Source organism: Elgaria multicarinata, chromosome 10 (assembly GCF_023053635.1).
Source record: "Elgaria multicarinata webbii isolate HBS135686 ecotype San Diego chromosome 10, rElgMul1.1.pri, whole genome shotgun sequence".
Lineage (NCBI taxonomy): Eukaryota > Metazoa > Chordata > Lepidosauria > Squamata > Anguidae > Elgaria > Elgaria multicarinata.
The window spans coordinates 91,717,501-91,744,256 of NC_086180.1; the positions used below are offsets into that span (position 1 = coordinate 91,717,501).

Below are 26,756 nucleotides of genomic sequence, written 5' to 3' on the forward strand. Positions count from 1 at the left end.
TATCCATGCCTACTTAGAAGTAGGCATGGATAAAACTTTGAGCGCCATAAAACTTACTCCCAGGTAAAAGGGGTGCAGGATTCCAGATTGGGATCAGAAATGTCCAAACCGACGACGCTGAGATCGCGGGGATGCGGCGGGAGGGCAGAGGACGCTGGGCGCTCACAAGTCACTTTTGATCGTTACGTTTATATCCCGCCTTTTTTCCTCCGATGAACTCAAGGCGGTTTACATTCGTTTTATAGAATCATAGATTGGTAGAGTTGGAAGGGGCCTACAAGGCCATCGAGTCCAACCCCCTGCTCAATGCAGGAATCCACCCTAAAGCATCCCTGACAGATGGTGGTCCAGCTGCCTCTTGAAGGCCTCTAGTGTGGGAGAGCCCACAACCACCCTAGGTAGCTGATTCCACCGTCGCACTGCTCTAACAGTCAGGAAGTTTTTCCTGATGTCCAGCTGGAATCTGGCTTCTTTTAACTTGAGCCCGTTATTCCGTGTCCTGCACTCTGGGAGGATCAAGAAGAGATCCTGGCCCTCCTCTGTGTGACAACCTTTCAAGTCTTTGAAGAGTGCTATCATGTCTCCCCTCAATCGTCTCTTCTCCAGGCTACACAGGCCCATTATCCTCACAACCACCCCGCTGTGACTGTGAGGTACAGTTGGGCTGAGAGTCTCAGACCGGCCCAGAGTCACCCGGATCTCTTGGCTCCCAGGCCCGCCCGCCCGGTTCCCACCGCGAAAATCTTTAAAGCGCCCCATCCCCGAACCATTCACATGACAGAAAGTGTGCAGAAAGCAGAAGGCCCCTGTCTTTCCTGTTCTATCAGTTACTAAGTCTAGGGATGCCGGAAGCGACAGCAGGAAGCCACTCCGGAGGAAGAGGGGGAGGCGAGGCCGCCCCTCCAGCCCGGGCGAGGCGTCAGGTTTCGGCCTGGTGCCCGGGGAGGTTTTGCCGGAGGAGGAGGAGGAAGAGGGGAGCCACGAGGACGGCGCGAGCCGAGCCTGAGCCCTGGCGTGAGGGCGACTGACTGCGGGGGGGCGCCGCCTGGCCAGCTGCCCTGCCTCTGCCTCTGCCTCTGCCTCCTGGCCCGCCCCGGGGAGAAAGGTCCGCCAAGGTTCGTTCCTCGCCCTCCGTGCTTCAAGGAGCAGCAGCAGCTCCCGAGCGTATTATGGCCAAATGCGAAGCATGTTTATTCGGCAGCTCTGCATTATGTCACGCGAGGTGAAGCGAGTGGATGGAGCAGAGGGTGAGCTGGTGGGGAGAAGGGGCCACCCCACCCCCCGATATTGGGCTGAGGGTCCTTCCACGAGGGCAGCCTCTCCTCCCTCCCTCCCTCCCTCCCTCCCTCTCTCAGAAGACAGGCCCTGGGTTCAGCCCAACAGGGCTGAAACAGTCATTCTGAAGCCAGAAAGGCCCATTGACCCAGAGTTCAAAGCTAATGCAAAATGACTGTTTAGAGTTCACAGTAGCTAATTTTATAAGCCGTTGGATATGCTGCAGCTGATCAGGCAAAGTGTAATCCGCCTGCTTTCCAGCCTTCATCGCCCCCCCCCCCCCGAGAATGGGCCTGGCTTTCCGAAATGCGCTGTGGTACCCAGCTATTGGCAAAACATTCACTCTTACCACTCTTACCAAGCAGAAATAGGATGGGATCCTGAATGCTCCCGTGGGTGGCTCCGAAACAATACTCCTCAAGTAGCCCTTCCTTTCACAGGTGATCATCAAGAAATCCCACTAGGTACTTTATTAACCCTTTCCTCCTAACTAACCTTAAAAATGTGTAGTAATCAATCTGTTTTTCCTCCATAAGGTCCATTACAGTGAAATACTATGCATGTCTACTCAGAAGTAAACCCCATTGGGTTCAATAGGAGTTACTCCTAGGTAATTCTGTATAGGATTGCAGCCTTAATGTTTCTGGCAAACAGCTGCCAGGGTGTCCCTGTTCCCACATATGTGACCAACCAGCATCAATTGTGGGGAGTTTATCTAAAACTTCACCACGGTACACTCAAGCACCCGAGCCTGGCTCCTACAATCCCAGCCTAGAGTAAAATACGTCTTGTGCCAAGAACCTTTCCTTAGGGTGGGGACATTTACACTAGGGCAATCCCACCCCTAGAAGATCACCCACCACCGCTGAGCAATCCCTCCCTTCACTTACACTGCCACCATTAAACTACCCTTTATTTAAAATACATATTTCCCCCTAAAATAGCTGATCATTATGTGTGAGACAAAACAGTTCAGAGGTACCAGGAAAGTAAGCAAAGGTATGTAGTATTTTTTTTAAAAGAAATAAAACAAGAGAATTTTACTACTTTTAAACAAGGGTTCCGTATAGTTACTTTTACCACCAATCAAGTGTTAAAAGTCCCAGTTCCTGTTCACAACTAACCTTAAGCTAATTCCTATCAAGCTCTGCCCCAGTTAACTCACAGGCCTAACTACAAGGGTTTAAAGGGCAGCTTCCTTCTGCTCAGGGTCAACTCCCACCTAGAACTTACAAGGCTATTCAGGCTTCTTCTGAAGTCTTCAGTTTGGTCTAACTGCTGCCCAGTCTTCCGACCACCATCACCATCTGACATTCAGGCTGACTCAGTTAGACTGACCATATGAAAAGGAGGACCGGGCTCCTGTATCTTTAACAGTTGTACTGAAAAGGAACTTTCAGTAGGTGTCATTTGTATATATGGAGAACCTGGGAAAATTCCCTCTTCACCACAACAGTTAAAGCTGCAGATGCCCTGCCCTCTTTTAAATCTGGTCACTCTAGTATAGCTCCTGCATCTTTAACTGTTGTGATGAAGAGGGAATTTTGCCAGGTTCTCCATATATACATATATACAAATGACACCTGCTGAAATTCCCTTTTCAATACAACTGTTAAAGATACAGGAGCCCTGTGGTCACCCTAACTCAGTTCTTTCCTTCGAAGGCTGCTCCAGTCTTCCTCTCCCCACTTGCAGAACTTCTCCTGCATCTGTCTCATGTGCTGTCCGATCAGCCTTTCTGCCCTTGTAGCTGCTCATCACCTTGGCTGATGTCTTCTTCAGCCTCTCACAAACACACCTCCTAATGACTTAGGCAGACTTCTCCTGATACACTTCCCCACCCCCCAGATGCCTCTCGGGCTCTTTATATCCTCTAGCCAATCAGCTTTGGTGTAGCCGACTCCACCTCTGTATAGATTTAGGAACAATGCACATCCTTAGAACGTTCAGGTATTCTCCAATCAGATGGTACCAGTTTTGATCTGACCTTCCCATATATAAGGACAGAAACACAACATATCAGTTAAAGTTTTATTTCAGCTTTACCTCAGTTTCTTTGCAGTTGGTAACCTTATTCCCACCATTCTCACTACCCATATGCCTCGCACCAGCTTATTACATTAGGGGACTTATAGATCACTTCAAATGACCACCTTCCTTTGGAAATATAAACCAGGCGAAAGCCGTCTCTTCCTGCATTAAAAATCAGTGATGTGTTCTGCCACTGACTTTCCTGTGTGAGAGAAGGGGAAATGCATATCTTAAAATGGTGCTTGTCATCTACAGTTTTTATAAGAACTTGAATTAACAATATTTTAAATTTTTAGTTGAATTAATTGTTGATTTTAAGGCTTTTAAATTGATGGATCTCATTGATGAAACATTGAAGAGGCAGGCTCCCAGGCTGCTGAGCTGGAGTTCTGTGATGGTTGTACTCTGTTTCGACCTCTTTTTAATTGTTGGAGTGATTCTGGATAAATAAAAGTTTGGTTTATTCATATCTTCCTGAACAGGAAAGTAACATCAACACTGGGCAGGGAAAGAATTACGTTTGCTTGTGAATCTTTCTCTCTATAGTCATCTGTAGGATGTATGCATGAGTTGTATGCTGAATTGTCACATATTTGAGTATGGATAGTGTGCTATAAAATAGACTACATTTTAAATCTTTGGATTAAGTAATTATTTTAGAATGTAACATATAGACCTTTTGTGTATAACAAATCTATTATAATATATGGTTCCCCATAGTGTATATGTAAAATTCTGCTTCCTCAGAAGTTTTATCCTTTATTATCATAGGTAAATAAGGCCCATCTGGCATGGATGCTTTCGCCAGCCACAGCTGTCACCTTCTTCAGCAGCTCCATGATCAACGCATTCAAGGCCTTCTCTGTGATTGCATGTTGGTGGTCAAAGGTGTTTGTTTCAAAGCACATAAAAATGTTCTAGCTGCTTTCAGCCAATATTTCAGGTATGTTAATAAAAGTAGCGTGGTGAAAGCTATAGTGCATTTTAGGCTGCAGTCCTTAGCAAACTTACTTGGAAGTTTCACATAATCCTAGGCAGGCTTGTGACAACCCCACACACTTCTCAGGTGATCAAGTTGGTATGTGAGTCACTGCTTATATGAACTACAGATGGTACCAGTTTCTATCCTACCTTCCCATATATAAGGACAGAAACACAACATATCAGTTAAACTTTTATTTTAGCTTTACCTCAGTTTCTTTGCAGTTGGTAACCTTATTTCCACCATTCAGTTACAGATTTTAAAGCTCAGCTGAAAACTTTTTTCTAAAGTTTTTAGAAGTTGATTTTGACCTTACTTTTATATTGTTAGTTTTACTCTCCCCTGTACCTGTTTAGTGCATTCCCTTCCTTATTGTTTTCTTATGATTTTATTAGAATGTAAGCCTACGCGGCAGGGTCTTACTATTTTATTGTTTTACTATGTACAGCACCGTGTACACTGATGGTGCTCTATAAATAAATAAATAAAATAAATAATTAGCTCTTAAGTGACTAGATTGATTTTTGGAAGATTTATAACCAGGCTTTCAATACAGTGGTTTTCAAGTTGGAGTAGAACAATTAAAACTATAAAATACACTTCAACAGCAATAGTAAATTGAATAGAATCAATTAGAGGGAAATTATACACCTGTCAATGAAACTCAATAAAATTAAAGTCATAAAAGGACTGTCTAATGAGAGGGGTCTTTGCAGCTACTTTGAAAGGGTCCAGATGCTGCAGCTGGTACATTCTGGTGGGCAACTGTTTCATAGTTTGGGGGCCACCACAGAAAAAGACTGTTCCATGGTATTTGCCAGTCTACTGAATGATGGAGCCATCAGAAAATTCTTCGTGCTAGATCTCAGAGTCATGAGTATGGGAAAAATGTACTTCTTCAAGTGTCCTAGTCCCAGACCATCCATGGCTTTAAAGGTAAGCACCAGGACTTTGAATTTAGCTTGGAAGCAAACAAGGAGCCAATGAAGCTCATAGAGGACCAGTGCTGTGTGTTCCAGGTAGTTAATGCTAGACATTCTGCATTTTAAACCATTTGCAGTTACCAAGCAGCTTTCAAAGGCAGCTACAGTTAAAAGGTTACTAGGTTACCACAGTGGCCAAATCTGTGATGAGAGAAAGACAGAGAGGGTGATCCTGTTAATTCTTCTGGACTCAGTAGCTTTCAGTACCATTGACCATGGTATTCTGCTGGATATGCTGTCCAATATGGGAGTTGGAGACACTGTGTTACAGTGACTCTGTTCCTACGTGGATGTAAAATTGCAGGAAGTAGAGTTGGCCGACTACTGCTCATCTCCCCAACACTTATATTATGGGATCCTGCAGAGTTTGTGCTTTTCCTCCGTATAATTTGAACATATACATGAAATTGCTGAGTGAGGGCATTTGGAAGTTTGGGGTACAGTGTCATCAATATGTGGATGACACCCAACTCTGTTTCTCTTTTTCATCTAATTCAGGTGAGGAAGTGCTGAATCAGTGCTTGGGTGCTGTAATGGACTGGTTGAGGGTCAATACATTGTAAACCAATCCAGACAAGTTGGTGAGTGGTTCATCTGCCTGACAGACTAGTGTTCATCCTATTCTACATGGGGTTGCACTGCCCCTGAAAGAACAGGTTCATTGTCTGGGAGTGCTTATTGATCCATTTCGGTCACTGGAGGTGAAGTTCTGCCCTTGTGGTATGGAGCACCTTTAATAGCTTAGATCAGTGCCCCAGTTGCTGCCCTTCCTGGACAGAAAGAGCTTAGCATCAAATGCTTTGGTAACTTCCAGATTAGACTAATATAATATGTGGAGCTCCCTTTGAACAAAGCTCAGAAAGTTCTCTTAGTTCAAAATATAGTTGCAAGTTTGACAATTGGGATTGGGCACTATGATCCTATTACACTGAAATGTGGTCAACTCTCCTGGCTCCTGGTCTGTTTCTAGGCCCAATTCAAAGTGTTTTTTTAAAAAATCATTTAAAGCCCTTCATGGATTAGGGCCAGGATACCTAAAGACCCAAGTTTCACCAGGGATATACTGACTTGCACATCTTGAGTGGAAGACAATGAATCTGACTGGAACATTTCAGTTATCCCTGAAGCCATAGGTAATTTTGTTTTTTGAAGGCTGGGGGAGGATTATTTCATTTATTTTACCCAACTTGTAACCTGCCTTTCAGTTAAGACCAGACTCAAGGCAGCTACAATAAAAACAATATATTATCCTCAATTTTAATTATCATTTTATCTTTCTAATCATATTACTCCTTTTACCACAAAAGTTTATTAAAGTTTGTGCTTCTTATTTCAAAAATATAATTCCCTCTAGTACCAAACTATGCCTAACGTTATGGTATAGAAACAGGGCCACCCAAAAATAAGGTAGTGGTTTCTGCATACTCAAGAGTTTCCCCAACTGTGCAGAAGTATATTTGTTTATAAATTCAAAGAGTTTACTGATATTTTATAAAATGGACATTTTATTACATCATAGCAAAATATATTCTCATTTATGTAACAGTATTCTCCAAACCATAAGTCTGTCGGTAGTCCCTTGAAAAATGTAGAAACACATGCCATTTCTTAGGAAGTTTATGCGATTGATCACTGGAGAAAATGAAAATACAAGGTCTGGGTGGTGGTGATGGAGGGGGATTGGCCAGGTTGATTCTTTGATATCCCAGAGGTGATGCTAGGGTCAGGGGGTGCGTGCATCATGTGGTTTAAACCTTTCCCTTCTTGCACTGTATGGACAGAAAGGAACAATGACACTTTCCCCGTTTTCCATTTTCCACAAAGGATGGGGGTGGGGTGGGGGGGTGGGAGATGCATTTCCCCCCCCCTCCCCTAAAATGAAATTTCTTCCTCCACTGTGAGCCCTGAGAAGCACCAGCTTCTAAGCTAGATGAAGCCCTGAACAAGAGAAATCTTATTAGTGGCTGTGGACTTGCAGTCCCTTTAGAAAAGGTGAATTATCCAGAAGAGCTGAAAGGTAACATCTGAATGTTTTCTCATCAGTCAATGTCAGAGGCTGAAATTGGACTTCGAAATTAGCAAATTTAGAAGTAGTTTCAGACTAGCTGCTATCAACAGTGGCAATGATACACTGCAATTCAGCATTTGCTAAAAAAACAACAGCAAACATTTTGTGCGAAGAAAAGCTGAATTCTAGCATGCTATCTATATATTGTACAAATGAAAAATATTTGCACATATTTGCTTATTTTGCATAAGCTATTCTCCTTTTGCTAGCTACAGACAAAACGCAAACCAGAATCCTGAAGCCCTACCCTCTTATCAGTCGAAATGCTGCTCAATACAGTACCATCCCACCTGGGTTTCTGAGATATCCCTAGTCATAGCCCACAAGTATTGAAGCCTATTTTAGCATTCTTAAGGGCGTTGCACATGACTTCTTTTTAAATGAAATTGAGATTCTCAGATTGTAATCCTAAACCCACTTGCCTGGGAGTAAACCCCACTGAACTCAGTTATACTTACTTCTGAATAAACATGTATAGGATGTCAAGAAGCCAAATTCTCCTAAATACAATTTCTGCTTGTGTGTGGTACAATTTTGGAATAGTAGACTATTCAGCATGGCTAGCACATAAATACCAAGGGCCTAAAAATTAGAAAGCCACTTTTTCCTGATGTCTTGTTTTTATGCCATCACATTTTTGAGTAAAATGTTTAATACAATTCTTACATCATTAGGAATAATGTATGCAAATATACAAAAGAGAGCAAACGCTTTAATCTAAAAACCGCTTTGCTTCCATTAGTTTCACAAGTCCTGGCATTACTCCAGAATGGATTTTCATGTAGTGTAACTTTGCTCTGTGCAGGAGGATTTTTTAAAAATCATTGACTTAGTTGCTCCTATGCACAATATTGTAAGTAACAGCTAAAAAATAACCACTTTAGGAATTTATAATTTGAATAGCCATCACAGTGACTGCAGAAATAATGGATTTCAGTAAGTAGCACAAGTTTCACTTAGTATATTAAGTAAAAAAATGTGATGTTTTTGAAGCTTGGCAGTGTTGTTATTATTATTATTATTATTATTATTATTATTATTATTATTATTATTTATTTATTTATTTATATAGCACCATCAATATACATGGTGCTGTACAGATTACACAGTAAATAGGAAGACCCTGCCGCAGAGGCTTACAATCTAATAATTATTTTTTATACATTTGTACGTTTTAAAGGGTTGTGCTCTTCCTTCCTAGGACTCTGTTTCAAAATTCTTCAGGCCAGAAGAATGATGTCTTTCACTTGGATATTAAAAATGTAGGTGGCATAGGCCAGATATTAGACTATATGTACACATCTCATCTTGACCTCAACCAGGACAATGTACAAACTTTGTTGGATATTGCACAGTGTCTACAAGTGCAAAATATTTTGAGTATGTGTCGTTCATTTTTAAAATCCTCCACAGCTATAGAGCATCCAGTCAGTATGCCTTGTAACAATGCTTTCTCATTGCAAAATGCGTTGGCTGCAGATACTAACCATGAGAGTTATAGTACTAATTCACTGTGCATGTGCTCATCCCCTGTGGAAGCTTGCAAAGTCCTGGATGACCACCATCTACGTGGGCCACAGCCTGTTGCAGTCCACATCTCATCTGGTGATATAAATAGACAGAAGCAGGATTCCATGGATGCTAGTTGCACAGATCTCTCCTTTAAACAGCCAAATCGCCATTACAAACTCCGTAATTTTTATAGCAAACAGTTCTACAAGCAAACTACTTGTCCCAGCAACAAGACCTCACCAGAACCATCCTTTGATTTCACTACCTCTACAGAACAAAACACAGTCAAGAATGGTTCATGCACCATCAATCAATCTAAACGTGTTTTGGAATCATCCAGTCACTTACCGCCATCCTTTCTGGTTCAACCCTTGAATGAGCGTTCTGAGGATCAAGATTTAGAAGGCACATCTTTACAGCCAACCAAAGAGATGAGGCTTAAAAAAGCCATTCATCTTAAAAAACTGAATTTTCTGCGGGCTCAAAAATCTTCTGTACTTAAAATTGCTAATGGAGACACTGCCAGGGAAACTGAGTTAGAAAGGCAAAGTAGCACAAAAAGGACAATTATTGGTGCTATTGAAAGAAACGAAGTTAAACATGCGGTTAGTTCAGAATGCTTGGAGCAAAGCGTTGAACTTGAGCCCGAGTCTCAGGAACCTTCTGAGCCAAGTAGCCAGTTGCAGGTTTTCCTGTCGGAGAGGCTGCAGTATCCTTGTGCGTTGTGTGGAAAGGCTTTTAAACATCCAAGCAATCTGGAGCTCCACATAAGGTCTCATACAGGTACAGTTATTTAACACTCTCAGATCAATTATTTAATTACAAAATGAAAAGCAGATAGAATACGGTGTTAGCAGCTGAAAAGACCGTCATGGTACAGCAATTATGTCAGTCCACCATATGTGGCAATCAAATTCCATGATCTTGATCAGCTAATCAAGTGAATATGATTTTAAATATCGTATGCCCCCAGCAAAGGTTAACACATATTTATCAGACAAAGGCCAGTAACTGCAATTTTTACAAAATTACATGTTTGACCCCTTGCCATGACTTCTTGCATGAACAGCAGAATACATTTTGATTCTTTGCCATGTAGTTGTGCATGTAGCTTAAAAAAGTAATGTTTGTTACTAGATAGTTGGAAAGGAACACAAAGTAGTTTGTAAAAGTCCTGCCTTTCCCCCCCTTTACCTATGTCAGTATGATCTTACTGCATCACATTTACAGTGATGCTAAACTGCTTACCGACTTTGATCCTTCCGTTGGATAGAGTGTTGGTTTTAGAATCATGGGAGATTTGTCTGCAAATCCTACTTTAGCTGTGGACTCATTGGGCAGCCTGAGCTCACAATTCTGTGCCCACTTATTTGGAAATAAGTCCCATTAAACCCAGTGGGACTTATTTCTGAGTAAATATATGCAGGATTATGTTTTAAATTAGGATTGGGGAACATGTGGCCCTCTAGATGTTGGACTGCAACTCCCATCATCCCTCACCATTAGCTATGGTGGCTAGAGCTGATGGAAGTTGCAGTCCACTAACATATGCAGCATCACGCAGTCCCCACTCCTATTTTAAGTCATCTATGTTCCTGTTAAGCTTTAGTAAAACAGAACAGTATTGAATTGTGTTGGGAATAGGAACAATGTAAGACAGGGCTCTCCATTGTGGCACCTATAGGCACCACTGTGCCCAACAAGGCTTGTTAAACTATTTTCTCCCTCTGCAAGTGAATGGAGTGATTCCTTCTTTCACTTGTATAGTGAAAATTCCTTCTTGCCCAAAAAATGGCTGGAGTGGGGGCAGGGTCCACCCCCACTAAGGACCCTTAGGGTATCAAGGGGTGAATTTTGCTTCCCTCCAGCAGATTTTTAGCAGGTGGGGGCTTTTTCTTGCCCCATGCAAATAAATTGAGAAATTACTGCATTCACTTGCTTGGGGAGAGGAAGAAAGAGGAGTCAGAGTCACAGAGGGAGGAAGAAAGAAAGAAGCCAGAGAGAGAGAGAAGCCAGAGGGAAGGAAGGAAGGAAAGCAAAAGAAACAAAGTGAAAAAGAAAGGGGAGCCAGAGAGAGAAGCTAGAGTGTGTAGCACACCAAGACACAAACATGAATAAGGGGGTGTTCCCGTTTTTTGTGTGTGATTGGCAGCCAATTTGTGGTGGTGCCCAGGGCATTTAAAAAAAAATACAAATGTGCCCAAATAAGGTCAGAGACCCTGATGTAGGATGTGAATACCATCCATCCAACTAGTTAAATAATAATAAAATGTGAGAGGCTATATTTTTGTCTTGAAAACAGTAAGCATGATCAAGCCAAAGTCCAGCACTGTTAAGGACCATTGATTTCAAAAGTCTAGTTAAACATGTGCTTAACTCCGCCTGAAAGTGAATGGGACTTTAAAGTGCTTAGGTCTATTTCCAGTGTATATAAAATTGATTAGTACTATCAACCAACTAAAGAATGTTCAGTTGATTCAAACAATCAAGTAAAAAAATAATCAGTCTGCATATTACCAAAATCTCAGTTAAGGTGCTTTTTAAAGATAGTAGTTTATTTAGTAAAAATTATTACTTTTAAGAAGAAAGGGGTCTTTTTAGTATTTTTTATTCAACGTTACAGTAACTTGCTAGAGCCAAAATATCCTTAACCCTATGCTGTTTATTTACAGCCTGCTGTAAAATTGCCTTCATTAATTAAAATCAAGTTTTAATTAGTTAGTTTTCAGTGTTAAAATGGATTGTACTACTCTGCTGCAGTACAATATAGTAAATATATTTGTGACTTTTGTACTGCAGTTCTAATATTATTTACTTGAGAGTAATTTATTTTTGTGAACCGCCCAGAGAGCTTCGCCTATTGGGCGGTATAGAAAATCAAATAAATAAATTTCTAACCATTTGAGAATGTAAGATTAGATCACAGCCTTAGTCAAACACACACACACAAAGCTCTCTATTCAAACTGTTTTTTGACATTTAAGAGGTTGCTCTTAAAACCTCTTAAGAGGTTTTTAAAAGGTTTTAAGCTGAAGGGCGGGCATTGAAGTTCAACAACATTTTTTGGGTGTGTGTGTTCCCAGCCCTTGCTCTTCTGGTTTGTGCATGCACACAGAACTCCCCTGCTCATAAGAAATTCCCCGTTCACATTGTGGAGGAGATGTTTCTTCTTTTAATGTGATCTTGCCATCTGTTGACTAACTTTTTGTAGAAATAATGGCTTGGACCCAGATTTAGGTGCGGACAGTTGAGCTGAAGGAAGGAAGCTGACTTCCTCCCCATCTCCTCCCCATGGCAGCTCCTACAGTCCCCTGAAAATGCTACATAGAGTTGGAGAACACTTTTCTGCTTTACTCATGGAAAGTGACTTTGCCAATTTTCAGGCATCTCTCCCTTTTCCCCACACCATCGCCAACCCCATTCAGTGAGGCTTTATCGCCCTGGGTGGGATGGAGGGACTGCTATGGGGAGGGGGGAAGTTCACTTCCACCAGCCCAGTTGCATGCTGCTAAATCTGGATCCAACCCAAAAGTAATACTGCTGAGCAAACAATTCATCTGAGACTAGTCCTGGTGTTGTTCCGTAGGCTTCATTGACCCTTCTGTGGAGTGAGAGATGGCTAAAGTGATTATTTCGCCAATGACAACATTATGGAAGGTTTACCTTCAAACATTTAATCAAATATGCTTACTATGAAATTCAGAATATCGTTTGGCAGCAAATTTCAAATTTGTGTTCAGCTGCAACTGTTAGAAGTGCAAAACACTATTGCTTCTTCTTTTAGGTGAGAAGCCATTTGAATGTAACATTTGTGGCAAATGTTTCTCACAGGTAGGAATTTAATAATATTTTACTTGTTCTGCTGTGTTAAGTCTACTGTTGTTTATAGGCCATCCAGCCACCTGGGACTGTCCAGTTCTACTGCACAGGCCGTTGAGGCTGAAATAGGTTCTGCACCCCTATTCTAACAATAGTTCAATTTGCGCCTCACCTTCAAAATCCTCGAGGAGGGACCGCAGCTCAGCGATAAGAGCACCTGCTTTGCATGCAGGAAGTCCCAAATTTAATCCCTGGCATCTCCTAGGCCTTTTGGCAGTGCAGTGGGAAATGAGGCAGAATTTTTTAAGGAATGTTTATCAGCTCTTTAATTGAAAAAAGAATTCATAGAATAGTAGAGTTGGAATGTGTTATTTAATAACCCTTTAAGTGCTATTAAGTAATATTAGATTAATGAAATACAACTTGAGTTAGAACTAATTTCTCATTCCTAAATATTATCCTCCCCATTCTTTTAGTTCTTTTTTCCAAATCTGTGTTTTGTTTTTGGTATACTGGGTAAATAAAACACACATTATGCTATACTTCAGTAATTGAATAATTGTGTCTTTCAGTATGGCTTGGATCCAGTATTGTACAAACGGATCCATTGTCTCCCCTTGCAGCCCCCCGTGTACCCCCCAATCTGTTCTACACAGTCAACCAACCCTTTAGAGCAGATTCGGAGGGCGTGCAGAGAGTGGTTTTGCTACTGCTGGTGAAAAGACACCATTTGATTCAACCTTATATCTTTATTACAAAGACTGAGAAAAGAAAAATAACGTGGTAATGAGATTAAGGGCCACGTAGAGACTCTAGGGAGTGCAGTATTAAGTTTCTATAGTTGGTAGACTTCTCTGGCCAGAATGCAGAGCAGGGCATTGGAATAGGTTCAGGGCTCTGCACACTAGTACAATGATAACGCTGTCCTCTTCCTCAGGAGTTGTCACTTTGGCACTGGGGAAAGAGACAACAGCAAAGGGCTTGACCCATCCTTCCTAATGCCTGCAGCTTCACACAAAAGTTCAGCAATGCTCTGGTGAAAATTTGATCCTTTTGTGGCAAGTAGGGATGCACAGGAACTTGTGGTAGCTCTTTTGGTACAAGGAAACTTGTCAGTTTCTAGTCTAAACACTTTTGTCCCAGTTCTGGGAGACTTCGTTTTTCAAGTGCCATGTTGTTAACATCACGAGCTAAAGCAAGATTCTCATTTCTAATCATTAAACTTTATCAGCATGACCTATTTGATTAGTTAAGTTGTGTTTAAAAAGCACACACCACTTCCCTTATTTTTGTAGGCAGGTAATCTTCAGACTCATTTACGTCGGCATTCTGGTGAAAAACCTTACATCTGTGAGATCTGTGGAAAAAGGTTTGTATGACAGAAACTCCTGTGTAAGTACTGTAGTATTGACCAATTAAGATATCCTATGATTTAGAGGATTGGGAATAAGCAACAAGTTGAGCACACCTTCTTTTTTTCTCTTAGACACCTTAAGAATGACACGCTGGGAGTTGTAGGCCTTTTTTCTGTCTAAACATGCATGGGATTGCACCTTTACGTATAGTAATAAAGATTTCCTGGTCATCTTAAAATTTTTCAAACCAGCTTGAGCGGTCATTCCAAAACAGGATTGAGAACTAGAATCAAATTAAGATTTACAATCCTGGTTTGGAGGGATGGCTAAAACCACAGTTTTCCAGTATGGCAAGCTGTGGTTTGAGGGAACCAAGAAGTCTTCTAATAAGGGGAGGGGAGGAGGAAGGAGTGCTCAAGCTTGTTCTTTCTTCCCAGTCCTTCAAACCATGGTTTGGAGGATTGAGAATGTGATGTCTGAATATGGCCATTGTTGTAAATGTTCTGGAATTTATTAATTTCATTGACTATGGGTAGCTGGGGTGGATAACTTTGCATGCCACAGGGTTGGGGAACCTCAGGCCCAAGTTCCCAATCTGGCCATCCTGGGGTTTCCAGAAGGTCACACCCCCTTTTCCCCAATCGCCAATGATTTCCCAGCTTTTGTGCAGTTGAAGGTTGAGAGGCCTCTCCTCTAAGATTTCGTTTCTGGCTGTGAGAACTTTAAGCTATAATATGTTTGATAAACATTGGCCCCATCCCCCACCACTGGAAGGTCCTGCCCTGAGAGCTTCTCCAAAATTGAATTCGGCCCATGGTCTGAAAGAGGTTCCGCACCCCTAGTATACTAGAAGGTCAAATTAGCACAATCGTGAAAATCCAGCAGCAAAAGGGACACTTGCCAGTGCAGCAACATCAAGTCTATGACAGTCCAGCATGTCGGGGAGTTGCAGGATCAAAAACAATGTTCAGCTAACTGTAATAACGATTTCTCAAATGTTTCTCTTCCAAAATAGGATTTGTCCTAGAACAAAAACCTTTTATTCATAAAATGATGAATAAAGTTTCATAAATATTTTATTAGTCTAATTTTTAACCAAATAATTACTCAATAAAATTGAAAAGCTGTACATATTGCAAAACCTGAGTGAAGTTATAATTTTCACCTTTTTTACCCCTTCCGTTATAATATTTTTGCTTCATTTTGTTTAGCAAGACTGAAATTCATGACCAAACATAAACTCTTTCAGGCTAAGTGACAGGCTAAAGAAACCACATGGTAGTAGGAGTTTGTCTGCCTGCTAGTGCAGTCACAGCATCTCAGGCATCATCTCACCTCACTGTGGCCCTTGTCATCCATGTAATTATGACTGCTTAAAAGAGGGCAGACTTGCTATCAGGGGAATGGTACGGGGGCCATGTGCACAGCCTCCCTGTGGAAGTGCTAGTTCATAAATGGATACCATTTATGAAGCTCAGTTGTGAAAAGGTTTCTAGCCAAAGTTCAAATGATCTTTTAAATTGTGTTACAGGTTTGCTGCATCTGGAGATGTCCAGCGCCACATTATTATTCACACTGGAGAGAAACCACACCTGTGTGATATTTGTGGTCGAGGTATGTTGGCATTAAGCCCTGCTCAAGAGTTAGGAATACGCTGCGTACAGGACTAATCCACAACCCCACTGTGCTCCCTCCTGGTCCGGCCCTCCCCAGCCCAAGCAAGTCTCAGCCATTCCTTGAATTTGGGAGATGGTACGGCCCAGCTGACATGCAACAATTGGCAGTGTTACTAGTAAGAGCAGCCACATCAGCCCATGGTGAGGAACTGCAGGCCTATGATGTCTTGTCCTCTGCTTGAGACCTGGAGATCAACCATTTGTCACAGCCCAACTGGGCAATACTGGGTCTCACATCCCTGGGTATGGATGGGATTTGCCTGTGCCAGTGTGGTGAGAAAGGATAGTTACATCAGCATAGTGGGAGCCTTTTGTGGTTTGTATCCTGCGAGCAATATTTTTCTTACTTCTTCTGTGAGCAATATTTCTCTATTTCTCTTACATTGTTCCAGGATTTAGTAACTTCAGTAATTTAAAGGAACACAAGAAGAACCATACAGTAGAAAAAGTTTTCACCTGTGATGAGTGTGGAAAGTCATTTAACTTACCTCGGAAGTTAGTAAAGCACAGAATCAGGCATACAGGAGAGAGACCATATAGTTGCTCAGCCTGCGGTAAGTCCCTGCTAATTTTCCATCTAAAACAATAACTTCCTTATTTGGAGGTCATGTTTTTAAAACACATGATTCAGATACAGATATATAACAATAATATTTGTTCTTGAACTATCAGGATATATTATTCAACTAAGTAATAAGTAAAGGGCACAATAATACCCCCCAAAAGCTCCATCAAGTGTAGAATTAATGGGCACAGTCATAATGAAAGAGAAGAGCTAATGTAAAGCCTCTGTGACATCTATTATTATACCTCTCCTTCGCTGCCACCACCCTATTCTTCTAAAAGAATGAGGGAATAATAAACCTTTTGTGTGTGAGTGTGCGTGTGGACTGTCTACCTGAAGTAACGCATAGGACTGAGCAGACGTTGTTAAACAAAATGAGAATAAAGTTTATCCATATAGAAAAAGATTTTAAAAGACACTTAAGGATTATTCTACTTTATCCACATACATCTACCTCCCTCAACCTCCCAGGGAAATACTGTCCTGAAACAAGCCTCTACCGAACTCTTCCCACTCCTCCCCTCACTAACGCCCTAACGCTGACTGACTCCTCTAACTGCCCCCATTCAAATCAGCCAGTCGGATGACACCAGTCACACTGCTCACCATTCTAACTCCCCCCTCCCACTTACTTACCATTTCCTGAAAATAAAATAATAATAATAATAATAATAATAATAATAATAATTTATTTATATAGCACCATCAATTGGCCACAGCAAATCCAAACCTGAACTAAACACTTAAATATACGCATATAAACAATGACATAAATTATCATTTTGTCACAGGTATCCTATAGGCTGTTCCATATGACATTAATAGGACCAGATTTAAGGTTCATGAGTTAGTCAATAAAATCATAGTGTAAAATTTTCTCACTACAAAGCATTAATTGCATGTATTTTGGGTTCATCTTGTGGTTTTTACCGAGGTATGAATTCCTAATTTTGTAGATGCCTCAATTACTTCAATGATCTCATTCTTCAAGGTGGTGTTTGAAAGTAGTAAATGATCATTAACATAAATATATTAAAAACAGACATTAAAATTAATGCAAAATATTAAAATATAAAATATCCATATGAAATACATAATATACTAGTAAGTGTAGAGGTCACCCAAATACATTAGAACTATATAATAATAAGTTAGGGGGTTTCACTCACAGGAACTGATGTCTGCATGTTGCTGTTCCTTTCTGGACATACAATTCATTTTCTGCATCTTCCCCAACTCCTCCTTTATTCTGTTCAATATCTGTCCCACTCCTTTCTAAAACTGGTATCAACATTTACACCATCCCAGCCATTGAAAGAGGAAAGTTTTACAGTTCTAGAAAGTATTCAGGTTTGGACTTTGACAGACCTCTCGAATCTGGGAGTTCTATGATTGTGGAGCAGTTGAGAAGGATCCTACATGCCCTTGCTGTTCAAACTTAGTACATTGGTGGCACAGTTATGAAGGCACTGACGGGGTTTGGACGACACAATAGTCAACGGTTGACTGAATAGTCCACCGTCGTCTCGCGAGCATTTTCCACACAATGGTTGATTGTTTCACAGAAAGAAATAACCAACACAGAGTCGTGAGGCAAGAGCAGCAGAAACCCTGCCACTCTTGCCCAGTGGGACTCCGTAGGCAGGTGTGTGTCATTCATCTCGTGAAGCGTGTGGAGAGCCACCGATCGGACAGCTCCCCACACACCTCCTGGGACATGCAAAAATGGAGATCGAGGCAGAGGGGTGTAAGGATCTCTCCTGTAGCTGCAACGTCAAACCACAGGAGAAATCCAGCCCCTGCCCCAATACCCGTGGCAGAAGGAGACACTCCCCTGATGCTGTCAAGGATATCAGTAGGGATGGGACAAGCACATGGCGCCCCACCCAGGAATGGGGCGCACACAACCTGGGGGAGCCGCAATCATCTCATGTGATGCTAGTTCTCATGAGAATCTCCCTTGGTGTCAGGTCACCCCACCGTCAGAAGAAGAGGAAGAGAGCACAGTGCCAGGTACTGACAGTAGGGGGACCCAGCCCAAAGGCGATTCTCATGGGAACCAGGGCCGCTATTCGGTGGTGAGGACGGAACGGAGGTTGGGGGTGGGCAGTAGTTAACTCTGTGATAATAGTCAACTCTGCGGATGCCTATTTAGGGGGTATCTCCCAAGACGACGTGATCATAGTCATCTGTGAAGGGTTGACTATTAGCACAGGGTTGACTATTGTATCATCCTAATGCAGCCACTCTGCCTGGTTGTAGTTTGATTTTTAAAAATGTTAAGTATTCCCCCCCCCCCCCAATTCAAAGCTTCAAAAGCTTTGCTGAAGTCAAGATATATGACGTCCACAGCATTCCCACAGTCCACAAGGGAGGTTACCCGATCAAAAAATGAGATCAAATTAGTCTGACAGGATTTGTTCCTGACAAATCCATGTCGGCTTCTAGTAATCACGGCATTGATTTCAAGATATTTACAGACTGACTTCTTTATAATCTGCTCCAGAATTTTCCCAGGGATGGATGTCAGACTGACTGGTCTGTAGTTCCCAGCTTCCTCCTTTTTGCCCTTTTTGAAGATAGGGACAATGTTAGCCCTCCTCCAGTCGTCCAGCACCTCACCTGTCTTCCATGATTTTGCAAAGATAATAGACAAAGGTTCTGAGAGTTCTTCCGCTAGCTCCTTCATTACTCTAGGATGCAGTTCATCGGGCCCTGGAGATTTGAACTCATTCAAGGAAATTAGGTGTTCTTTGACCATTTGTTTATCAATCTCAAACTGAAATCCTGCCCCCTCAACTTCTGCTTCACTTTTTCCAGGGGGGTCATAGACCCGCTTTTGGGAGAAGACTGAGGCAAAGTAGGAATTGAGCACTTCAGCCTTTTCTTTGTCATCTGTTATCAATTTGTCATCCCCATTAAGCAGTTGAACCACCATTTCTTTCCTCTGTCTTTTACTACTCACGTATCTGAAGAAAGCCTTTTTATTGCTTTTAGCATCCCTCGCTAACCTCAGCTCATTCACAGCTTTAGCCTTCCTGATGCCATTTCGGCACTTCTGTGCCACCTGTCTGTACTCTTCTTTTGTAGCCTGGCCTTCCTTCCACTTCCTATATGTATCCTTTTTTGTTTTCAGGTCATCTCTAAGCTTTTTGTGGAGCCACATTGGTTTCCTCTGTTGTCTTCTATCTTTTCTCCTTGTTGGAATTATTTGTAACTGTGCCTTTAAAATTTCCTTTTTTAAATACTCCCACCCATCCTTCACTCCTTCTCTCATTAGGCTCACTTGCCACAGGACCTTACTTATCAAAGTTCTGAGTTTATTAAAATCAGCTTTCCTAAAATCCAAAGTACGTGTATGGCTACGCTCGACTTTTGTCTCCTTCATAATCAAGAATTCAAGTATGACGTGGTCACTTTCCCCCAGAGTTCCCGTAACTGCCACTTTATCCACTAAGTCATCCCTATTGGTCAATATCAAGTCAAGGATTGCCGATCCTCTAATTCCTTATATTGTTAGATATGTTCTTCTTTTTGCTTTCTGTTATATTAATTTGTAGTATTCCTAAATGGTTTGTAAAAGGATTTGATTCTGTATAAATGGAGAGTGTATAAACTGAGGATAGGTACTTTTCACTGCTTTCCAGTAGCAATAGTTATTTCCAGCTTTGCAGAGATAAATCAAAACTACAAATAAATACATTTTGGAAATGATAATTAATAGTTTGAAACATGTGCAAGATGAAATTCTGCATACATAGCAGATCTTTGCAGGAAGAAACAGTATCTAAATATCCTTTTTTATTTTATAGGGAAATGCTTTGCAGGTTCTGGTGACTTGCGAAGACACATCCGGACTCATACTGGGGAAAAGCCATATAATTGTGAAACTTGTAATAAATGCTTCAGTCGTTCTGCTGTCTTGCGTCGACACAGAAAAATCCATTGTAAAGCTGTTAATGAAGGTCCAAATGCACTAGATGAGTTTACGCAGGCGGTAGAAATCTCGGACCTTGAAAAGTCCCAAAACTCAGATTCATTTACCCAAGAAATATCAGTAACTTTATTACCAGTGTCAGTGAAGTTTCCCATCCACCCAACAGAAAATTCATCCAATGAAGTTAACAGTCCTGGGGTAACATTACGCAAGGTGCGACCCACAGTGCAACAGAATGATTGTACAAACCAACAAAAACTGATTTTGGACCCTATTAAACTCTGCAAATCTCAGGAAAGACCTAATCGTCCCTGCTCTTATAAAGAAATGGATCCATCAATTGAGGAAGAACCTCTGCAGTCTGATGGCACTCCCATGATTCGCTCCTCCATGAGTACCCTGGGCAATAATTGTGAATTGAGCAGCCGTGTATCTTCTGCTGAATACAGAAATAATGAAGGGCCGTTCTTCTCTAGCGTGACCCTGTGGGGTTTAGCGATGAAGACTTTACAGAATGAGACTGAGTTGGGTCAGTGACAAATTGTGCTAATCCTTTGTCAGCTTGTAAGGAAGTTGTATTTGACAGGTGTTTCTATAAAATAATAAAGTATTTATATAGTGTTTCACATATATTCAATGTCTTGAATATGTATTTCACATATATTCAAAGTGTTTTGCATATATCACTTTATAATCCTTACAATAACTGTATAAGATAAGTCGGTATTATCCCTATATTGTAGATCGGCAGAGGAGAGAAAGGCTCACCTAAGGACATCTAATGTGTTCATGACAGAGATGAGGTTCAAAATGGGAACGTCATGCTCAAATTCAGATGACAGATTTTGTGTGCCATTAAGGAGTGACAGAACGGCAAACCAGTAAATGTATTACACTGAGCACAATCCACTAAGAACACAGTAGTGCTCTAGTTCATTTCAATGAGGCTTGCCAGGAGTAATTCCTGCTGGATTATGTGTGGCGCAGAGCAGTAAAGCAGCAGTTTCTGCAGCTGAAACTCTCCCCACGGCCTGAGTTCGATCCCAGCGGAAGCTGGTTTCAGGCAGCCGGCTTGGGTCGACTCAGCCTTCCATCCTCCCGAGGTCGGTAAAATGAGTACGCAGCTAGCTGGGGGAAAGGCAATAACGACTGGGGAAGGCAACAGCAAACCACCCCGCTATAAGGCCTGCCAAGAAAACGTCAGCGAAAGCTGGCATCCCTCTAAGAGTCAGTAATGACTCAGTGCTTGCACGAGAGGTTCCTTTCCTTTTTCCTATGTGTGATAAAAGTACCATTTGGATTTTCCTCTTCAGACACTGTAATGTCTCAGTTTGGCCGAGATAATAGTTATGGACAAATGGTTTGAGAGCCCAGCTGTTCTCCTTCCTCGTCTCTGTGCATCACACACGGGGCTCTGCGCCTGCGTGGAGCACCATCGGGAAACCTGTAGAGCTGAAGCGTTTTGGGCAGGAGTCCTTGCAGTGCAGTGCAGTGCGCATGCTCAGAGGGGCTCCTGCCCATTCCCCTCAGTTCTGTTTTGACCACCATTGTAGGAACACTGGAGAGCTTCTCTTCATCTCTTATGTGTTTTTCTTCTTAAAAAAAGGGTTTTTTTAAAAAAGCTATGTTAGTTGTTAGTAGACTATGAATAGTTCTTTCACGTCGCGCCTTGCGATCTGAAGTATACCGGATGGGTCGTATGGCCCTGCGGGCTCCATTTTGAAAGTGTACTGCTTGTGGGAGTAAGCTCCCGTCCTCCAATGGCCACTCCCTTTGCCTGTTGTGTTTGGGTGAGGGCCACGTTGTTGAAAAGTGCCGTTTTTGCCAGGCCTTTTCCAAACAGACTTGAAGACATCGCTCGGATAGGCTTAAGGCCATTATGTGGACCAAAATGCTCCAGGCAGTGCACACTTCGGCCAATCTGCAGCTCCCAGGCGATACTTCTCCTTTGTCCCCGCTTCTCTAAGAGCCAGGTCCCAGTGGGCAGTCGGCTTCCCCATTGTGGGCTAGAACACTGAACATAGCCAAGAAATTGTCAAAGAGGGCCAAGTCCTCCAAATCGACTGCCGCCTCTCTTGAGGAGCAGAGAAAGAAAAAGAAAAGATGGACGAAGGTACCTAAGACTCTGTTTTAGAATATCAATAAGCCCTGTTACTGCAAACATAGTGTGTAGAGCAATCACGGTTTGGAGCTGTGCTGTGCTCCTGGCTCTGCCCCTAGAGTCACATCCCTGAACCGATCCCAACTTTGAGTGTGGTTGCCTGAAAAGCAACCATACACATAACCAGCTGCTCATCCATATAATTGAAACATGTGGCTGCATGGACATCCCAATTGTGTGGAGCCCTTGTGCATGAGTAGCAGTTCATGTGCAGGAGTTCCTTTGCCAACATCCACAGTCAATGTGCAGACATTAAAGGGCATGTGTGGGTGGGGTGAGAAGCATGGTCACATGCTGCCCACTGCAAGTAATATATGAATTGTACTATAGTCAGTTTCTAGCCTAGAGGGAAGACTGTCATTGCTTATGTTAGCCTAAATGGGGCTTTTCCTCCAAGAAAAGGGAGCAACAAAAGGTAGAGAAATACAGACAGAGATATAAAAAGTAGAGAGAACAGCTTATTGTCTGGATAGGTCATTTCCTGGTTCACAGTGAGAAACTTTTTCAGGGATGGAAGTTGAGAGCTACCTATAGAAATTAACAGGGAAATCCAAGGTTATAATGTAGCTGGGACTGAACACCAAACCAACCCCTTAGGCCCCAGAACTGTTCCTACTCTTTCAAACTCAATTTTTATTTAGTGTGAAATGTTTTAAAATGGCCTTTGTGATGCTAATTCCAAAGCAAAAGTAGTTTATTGCCCCAAATTTTTTTAGGGTGGGGGGCGATGGTGGGGAGACTGTAGCTTATGAGAGCCCTGCAGTGTAGTTCACACTGAATACTGCAGGTCAGGCGCTGGATGTTTTGAAGCCCTACAATTTACCTAGACCTATCAAAGTCTTATTGCACATCGGGGTGGGGGGTGGGGGCCTGTGATGAGAGAGGATCTTCCAGCTGCCCTGTTAATATTGCAGGTCAGAGGCTGAGGCTGGTTTGGATTCACAGACAAAAAAATCCACCTCTCTCCTGTAGTTTCTAGTGGAGGCTAATCTTCAGTCCTCCTCCCAGTCCTCAACTGCATGCAGAAGCCCCATGCTCCACTGAACTGCATGCAGACATGATATACTTTTAAATGTTCAAATCAAATGTAAAATTATTTTTGCACACGAAGTAAGACCCAAATTAGAGTCAGGATTCCTGTCTTTGATGCTGATGTTTGCTTTTTCAGCTCCCTCAGCCACAGGCTCACTTAACATGCACACTCCAGAGCTATACTGTTCTTCTTCGTGGTCTCTATGCATCACACATATGGGCCTGCGCTGAGACCTGAACCGGAACCTCCAAAAGCTTAGTATGATGTTTTAGGCGGGAACCACCCCTAACGCTACTGCGCATGTGCATGTGGTTCCCACCCAAAGGCCAGTTCTTCGTCGTCCGCCATTGTGACTAGACGCACGAATCAACCTCCTTAGCATTTTCGTAAAAATTTCCTATATACTTACCTCTTTTCTCTTCTCTTTCACTCTTCTCTTCAAACTTTTCTTTAATCTATTAAAAAAAAATTATATAGTTAGTATTTGTTGCCTCAGCAATCTCCGGTCGTTTGTGGCCTGGGGCATATGGCCGTTAAGGCGCCATTTAGAAAGTGCGTCAGCTGCCGCAGCAAATTACCACCAACGGACAGACATTCACTCTGCGTCCTTTGTCTAGGAGAGGGCCATATTGTACGCGGAAAAATAGAGCAGATCGCCTGAGGGCCATTTTATGGGAAAAAGCCCTCAAGGCCACTGACGCACCTCGACAAAAACCGACTGAAAACCGGAGAATACACAGCCAGAGAATGGCTGATGAACAGAGCTCTGACATTCATTCCTTTGTCATCTCTGAGACCAATATGGCGCAAAATAGGACAGAGATACCCCTAACGCCTGGTCGATCTTTGTTGGTATAAGTGGCCAAGAAAATTTCGAAAAAGGCCAGGACACCCAAGTCCTCTGAAACTCATGCCAAAAAGAAAAAGAAAAAGGACGCTTCTAAGTCTCCATCAACAAAATGCTCCTCGCCACCGACTGCGACAATACCGAAACACTCGACATCGAAGGCAGCACCTGTACCAGCCCGATCGAAACCGACCTCTGTATTGACACCCTCGATACCGACTACCTCGGTACCGAACCAAAATAGATCACGACCACCTTCAGCTGCGAGGCCTATAGAGTCCATCTTGGAGGGCGAAATACGGGACTCCACGCCACCACGCTCAATTCAACAACAGCCTCCGTCTGTACAGCAGGGACCGATCGAAATGGTCAGATCTCCAAGGAGATCGCTACCACCTCCTTCTCCTGCTAGATTTCGGTCTCCTCGACCACTGACTTATAGGGAGCGCTCCCATTCACCACGTTTGGAGTGGGACAGGGTCTCCGAATACTCAGTGTCTCTTCAGAGACATTATGAGTATCCAGACTGGAACTATTACCGTCCGCACCCGTATTTCCCTTCGGACGAATACGGCCATCGGTATCGTCCACAGTCCGAAGAATACTTTGCATACCCTCCGCCAGTGGCAAGGTCCATACCTAATCCACCTGGACTTGAACAAGACCAAGAGCCAACGGCCGCGGTACCGAGCACCGCACCGGTACTGGCAATTCAACCACCAGAACAGTCGGTACAACTTACACTTCCGTCTTCTCCTGATGACAATTATCAGTCAGACTCCGCGTCCTCAGTGTCAATAGCACCTTCGATACCATCTCCGGAGGATGCGGTTGCTTCCCAAGATCCTCCACCTTCCGATGACACGGGAAGATTTTCTGAACACATCCTTAGAATGGCTCAATCACTTGGTCTGGAAACACAACAACATACCGAGAAGCTTGTTGATCCAATCTATGATGTACTACATACAGAGGCTAACGCTTCCATTGCAATCCCTTTTCCACCTCCCTTGCTTCAGATGGCACAGCTTTCATGGAAAACTCCCTCGTCAACTGCTCCTACTTCGAGACGCCTTGAAGCTATGTATCGCATACAGGAAAAAGATGCAGGCTTCTTGTTCCAGCATCCCAAACCAAACTCAATCATCGTCGAGTCATCACAAAGCAGGTCCCAAAAAATCCATTCTGCACCTGTAGATAAGGAAGGAAGAAAATTAGACATATTAGGCCGTAAAATATACGCCTCCACATCGCTGGGATTACGCGCAGCTACTTACCAGGCCACTATGGCCAGGTATCAATTATTTCTATGGGAGAAAGTAGGATCATTCTGCGATTACTTGCCAGACGACAAAAGAGAATTAGCCAGAGTATTCCAGTCTGAAGCAGCAGCAATGGCTCGACAACAACTCAGCACAGCCTGACATCAAGTCGATTGCGATTCGAAAGCCATGATGGGTTCTATTGCCCTCCGTAGGCATGTGTGGCTAAGGTCCGATGGATTAAGCCAAGAGACAAGACCCGCATAGAGAACCTTCCCTTCGATGGCGAAGGGTTATTTAACTCTAAGACTGACGAAGCCATGGACTCGATACATAAGGCTCGTACAACGGCGAAGAGGATGGGCATCTCAACACCAGCCATCCAATACAGACCCCGTAGATGGAATAAACAACCATACATGTTTCAACAACGTCGTCAATACGACAAACCACAACGGCAACAGCAACAACAGTTACAAATGCAAAGAAAGCACACTTATCCCCAAAGATACCAATCCAAACGTCAGCCGGACTTCGGGAAGAAGCAGCGACTTTGACTGCCCTCCACCTCACCTCCCATCCTGGGAAAACAGGCTGCTCCCATTTCTTTCGGAATGGGAGCAAATAACTACAGACTCATGGGTCCTCACTATTATTTCCAAGGGGTACCATATCGAGTTCGACACCCTCCCTCCCTTTTCGGGAATACAGAGAACATCACCAACACCTATCCTTACCCAAGAAATCAACACCCTCTTGGAAAAAGGAGCGATTTGCCGGGTACCATCCCATCAAGCAAACCACGGGTTTTACTCCCGATACTTCACTGTCCCCAAAAGAGATGGAGGACTTCGACTGATATTGGACTTAAGAAACGTCAACAATCACATCACCCCAAAAAAGTTCCATATGACCACGGTAGCATCTGTCCTACAGCTACTTCACAAAAATGTTTGGTTTGCTGTCATAGACCTAAAGGACACCTACTTTCACATCCTGATCAGGCCATCAAGCCAACCTTTCCTCCGTTTCTCCCTCGGAGACCAACACTTCCAGTTCATGGTACTTCCCTTCGGGTTAGCCACTGCTCCAAGGGTTTTCACAAAGTGTATGGCAGTAGTCTGCGCACATCTCCGCCAACTCTCCATCATGATCTACCCTTATATAGACGACTGTTTCAGAGAACAGAACCACATTAGAAGCGGATATAGCCACAACGTTAAAAATCCTCAACAATCTTCGACTGTGGA

The 26,756-nt window shown here is 42.8% G+C and overlaps 1 protein-coding gene across 4 annotated transcripts; it reads left to right on the forward strand.

Moving 5' to 3' along the window:
- The first annotated feature begins 888 nt into the window (after positions 1–888).
- On the forward strand, positions 889–20,833 carry ZBTB49 (zinc finger and BTB domain containing 49). Of its 4 annotated transcripts, none has more exons than XM_063135643.1 (8): positions 889–1,115; positions 4,078–4,249; positions 8,541–9,634; positions 12,636–12,682; positions 13,966–14,039; positions 15,557–15,639; positions 16,094–16,255; positions 20,079–20,833. In XM_063135643.1, the coding sequence occupies exons 2-8, from the start codon at positions 4,098–4,100 to the stop codon at positions 20,738–20,740; spliced, it is 2,274 nt and encodes a 757-aa protein (XP_062991713.1). In that variant the 5' UTR covers positions 889–1,115; positions 4,078–4,097; the 3' UTR covers positions 20,741–20,833. The 4 variants fall into 4 exon arrangements, with proteins under 4 accessions (XP_062991713.1, XP_062991715.1, XP_062991714.1 ...); XM_063135644.1 differs by lacking the exon at positions 889–1,115 and adding an exon at positions 1,671–1,739; XM_063135647.1 differs by lacking the exon at positions 889–1,115 and adding an exon at positions 5,770–5,852 and having other exon boundaries at positions 4,167–4,249.
- Positions 20,834–26,756: the final 5,923 nt, after the last annotated feature.

Coding starts and splice junctions, on each gene's coding strand:
- ZBTB49 (XM_063135643.1), top strand. CDS start 4,098: ATGGATGCTTTCGCCAGCCACAGCTGTCACCTTCTTCAGCAGCTCCAT. Junction 12,683..13,965: donor GTGGCAAATGTTTCTCACAG/GTAGGAATTTAA, acceptor TTATTTTTGTAG/GCAGGTAATCTTCAGACTCA. Junction 14,040..15,556: donor TGTGAGATCTGTGGAAAAAG/GTTTGTATGACA, acceptor ATTGTGTTACAG/GTTTGCTGCATCTGGAGATG.